We start from the raw sequence: 4263 nt of genomic DNA on the forward strand, positions 1-4263 counted from the left end.
TTTTTCAGAGGTTTAAAGGGACTGCAGGCGAAACACAAACTTTGTTTTTCAGACGTTTAAAGGGACTGCAGGCGAAACACAAACTTTGTTTTTCAGAGGTTTAAAGGGACTGTAGGCGAAATTTCAACTGACAGTGGCATGTCAGATGAACAACGGTGCACTTAAAATATTTCTTTAACGCATAAAAATGCCAACTTTCAATTGTTGTCGTTAAAACTGACTTTTTATAGCTTCTTATAACAAAAAAATTAGAAAACGAAACAGAACTCTTTGTTAGAAAAGATCAAACCAAGAAACTTGTTTTTATTGTTGCGTATTCAAAATAATTAATGATAAAAAATAATATTAGATATATCTCTTCCATAAGTCTTCGAAGCCTTGCGTAAGTTTTTAAATAAATATTTTTCATTCAGATTTCGTAATGATAAAACTAATGTTAACAAGTGTTAATTACTTGCAGTTACAGTATTATTAAATGACGTTATACTACAGGGTGTCCCACGAAACATGACAGTATGCAGGACGACTTGAATGTCGTCTTGATTTTTGATATAATACAAAGACGACTTTCAAGTCGTCTTCCTATTGTCATGTTTCGTGGGACACCCTGTATCTAATCAAGGAGCTTCTGGTCATTTAAATGTATAAATCGATCACTCGCTTAATCTGTGATATAATAAATTGCTCTTTCAGTTTAAGGATTCATCAATCAATAGTTAGCAGATAAATCGGTCTTATTTTCACAATCAGAGAAAGAGTCAATTTCTCAATCCAATTACCGATAAGCCAATTGCTTTACGGATAAACCAATCAATTGTTTAATTAGTTAAGGATTAATAAGCAATATTCTCACGCAACAAAATTAGACTTAACTAATCTAAAATTTCTTAACTAATTTCTCAGTCAATCACGGGAAAATCAATCAAATTGTTACATTGCGCATTAATTTTACTAGGTCTAGTTAACTGGCTCATTCACCTAACTATTTAATCAGAAAAATACTGTATCAGCTTCTTCATTTATGTAATGCATTGATTATTCGATCAGCTAACGTAAGAATTGATCCATTTTAATCAATCAATTCATTATTAGATTAATCGATTATTGGACTGAATTACCTCGCAGCCAGCACCAGGTGCATCTCCAACCCAGTTAGGTGGGGGACCTCCGTACTTCCGCTGACCTACATCCGTATGCTCTCATCAATATGTATGTAGGCTAGGGCTAATATTATGGGACTAGAAGCGTAATTTCAAGTGACCCCATCATGCTAAGATGGCAATGCCCGATCAATTTTCAACGGCACCCTTGAAAACTTAATCAAACCGAAAATATGGAGTTTCTCCATTCCCTTATCTTATCTTATCAACAAGAAATGCGCAAGTCACTTTCGTAGAGAAACCCTAAATGAAAATGAACATTTTTTAAAGAAACAAAAACATTGATCATCAAATTCATACTTGATCAGACAAAGCTTTTAAGGGTACTGTTGTAAATCAGACATTGCCATCTTTGCAATGAGGTTCACTTGAATTTACACATAGTGCCCTTATAAAAAAAATGAAAAGTTTTGTCGAAAAACATTTAAAAATTCTTTAATAAACAATAAATATGAGTAATTTTAAATTTATTATATTTATCTAAATGTTCTTGACGTCGCTTACTAATAAATGGAAAACTGTAGCTGATAAGATTGCTTCATTAAAAAATAATAATATGCTAAGGATTAGGCATGTGTATAATAATTTTAGTGGATGTTATAATGTTATATTTTTTAATGGATAATTGATCAATTTTTCGATAAGGTTGTTACAGTGGAAATACTGTTTAAGCCTCCCCTCACATTCATATTTTTAGTTCGACGCAGTTTTGAACCCAAATGACACAGCCTTTAGGCTCCAGATCCTAAATAATTTGGCTCCTGAATCCGGATCCGCAAAATTTTGGCTCCTGAATCCGGATCCGCAAAATTTTGGCTCCTGAATCCGGATCTTCAAAATTTTGGCTCCTGAATCCGGATCTATCACTCAAAACATGAAGAAAAAAATTGTTTTCCTCTCAGAACTAAAGCTTTGAATAAAAATGAATGTGGCTAGAAATTGCATAAAATTGTTAAAGGATGAGGCGTCTAGTTTCCTGTGGTAACATCTAGGCTGTATCCAGTTCTATCCAAGATCTCACGAATTCGATCCTCATCAGGACCCTAAATAAACAGGGGTATATAATTTCAAAAATTTGAAAATAAGCCGAACATGATGGGAGATGCAAGAAAAAGGAGAAAATGGAGGTCAAGAAAAAGGAGAAAATGAAGGTCAAGACAAAGGAGAAAATGGAGGTCGAGAAAAAGAAGAAAATGGAGATCAAGAAAAATAGAAATGTCAAAATAATTGCAGTAGCTATCATCTAATATTATACTCAGAATTTAGTTAAAATCAAAAAGAATTAAAATTTAAAAATAAATATGTTAAAAAAATAAATTCTTCCTCTTGATTTTAAAGATTTACATTACAAGGGAAGTTTTTCGTCATTTTTGATACTATTTTCATCTGAAAATTTATTATTTTCCCCTATAAATGATTTCAAAATTGGGTGGAAATAAATAATATTTTTTAAGAAAATTTACACCCCTGAAAAAAAACATTTTCGTGCAATTATTCAAGTTATAAATCATTATAAATTTCTTCTTCATAAGAAGAGAATTAAAACAAAACCTTATATGTTGATTTTTAAGGATTTTTTTTCAAAAATATGTTCAAAATAACAGGTGTTAAAATACTTCTAAAAAAGCAAATAAGCGACTAATTTAAAGTTTAATAATTTGAGGCTTCTTGTTTCTTGCAATACAACAAGACTTCATAGTTATCATAAAAGCTTCAACAACCGTCGTTTTCTGCTTCCAAGCGTTTTCATTTTGTAAAAAATCTTTATCGTTACCTTAGTATGTATAGGTGCTGAACCACTATTTACAACTCCGGCTCTACTTTTCTGCCTATAGGTCTTCATTACCCCGATGTATCAAAATATAAATTTCATAAGATAAACTTTGTTCTCTTAAACCTTGAAAATATGTTAATTATTACAATTATTACATATGAAAAAATTATTAAATCACTAAATTAATTTCTTTAAGACATACAAAAAATCAGGGGGGGGAGATTAGGGGTTTAAACTAAATATTACCAGATTAGATTCTAGAAACTGTTTGAGGACTGCCAGGGCCCCCTCCACAGGGAATTCTTTGAGTGCATCCAGGGCCCGTTGGTCCAAATCTTCGTGGCTCAGTTTCCCAGTCTAATAACATCAAATTGTTTAATAACCAGTATCTAGATGTGAAACTTACTAAGAAAGTATCCTTCAATACCCAGTATCTAGATGTGAAACCAACAGAAAGTATCCTTCAATACCCAGTATCTAGATGTGAAGCCAACAGAAAGTATCCTTCAATACCCAGTATCTAGATGTGAAACCAACATAAAGTATCCTTCAATACCCAGTATTTAGATGTGAAATTATCTACAGAGTATACTTGGATACCCAGTATCTAACAAACTTTAGAAAGTATCTTGAAATGAAACTGAATACAGGGGTGTATCAAATCTGCAAAATTGCAAAAGTAAAATTTGTTTCAATTTTACAGTTTTGAAAAAAAAAAAAGAATCATCTTTTTGTGGGGAATATTTTTGCTATCAAATCATACTTTTCATCGCAATCTCGTAATAATATCAATGATTTTTTCCGCTAATAGGGCAAATGTGTGGCATAAACCATTTAAAGAAAATGTTTTAGAATTTACATGGTTTAGTATTGTCCAATTAGCCATTTCTGAGATAATTTGATTTATCAAATAAAATGAGATTATTTTGCAAACATACATGAAAATTTTTCAATTTCAAATCTTCTAAAGAGCTTCATTTTTTAAATTCATTTTTTTTGAAATTTTTTATTCAAGTAGAGTTATATATATACAGCCTTAACCAAATTTTTGATGAATGCTTTATAAATATTAACCATGGCACCTGTAAAGGAAAAATGCGTTTTTTTCTTCCGACAATTCTGAAAAAGTTGAAATTTCCCATTTCGTTGAATTTTGAACCCTCAGAACTTTTTTATCTGACAAGCAATCTTTGTTTTTGTGTTTTTCCCTGAATAAGCTTGGTACTAAAGATGTCATATTAAAAAAAATCAGCAAAATTCGGGACAACTTTTTGTTTCAAATTGTCCGGCAGTAGAACCATCGTGCCCCTGCACCCCCCCCCCCCCCCC

The 4263-nt window shown here is 31.7% G+C and overlaps 1 protein-coding gene across 1 annotated transcript in view; it reads right to left on the minus strand.

The window, feature by feature from the left end:
• The window catches only part of LOC111708927 (heterogeneous nuclear ribonucleoprotein R), a 14612-nt gene extending 10792 nt beyond the window's left edge, over positions 1-3820 (minus strand). The window contains exons 1-5 of the mRNA XM_023482436.1: positions 3794-3820; positions 3158-3291; positions 2935-3013; positions 2137-2203; positions 1111-1183 (exon numbers count right to left, since the gene is read on the minus strand). Coding sequence (XP_023338204.1) covers positions 1111-1183; positions 2137-2203; positions 2935-3013; positions 3158-3291; positions 3794-3820 — 380 coding nt within the window. The remainder of the gene's footprint in view (positions 1-1110; positions 1184-2136; positions 2204-2934; positions 3014-3157; positions 3292-3793) is intronic.
• Positions 3821-4263: the final 443 nt, after the last annotated feature.

The sequence above is a fragment of the Eurytemora carolleeae genome, unplaced genomic scaffold (assembly GCF_000591075.1).
Source record: "Eurytemora carolleeae unplaced genomic scaffold, Eaff_2.0 scaffold887, whole genome shotgun sequence".
NCBI classification, from domain to species: Eukaryota; Metazoa; Arthropoda; class Copepoda; order Calanoida; family Temoridae; genus Eurytemora; species Eurytemora carolleeae.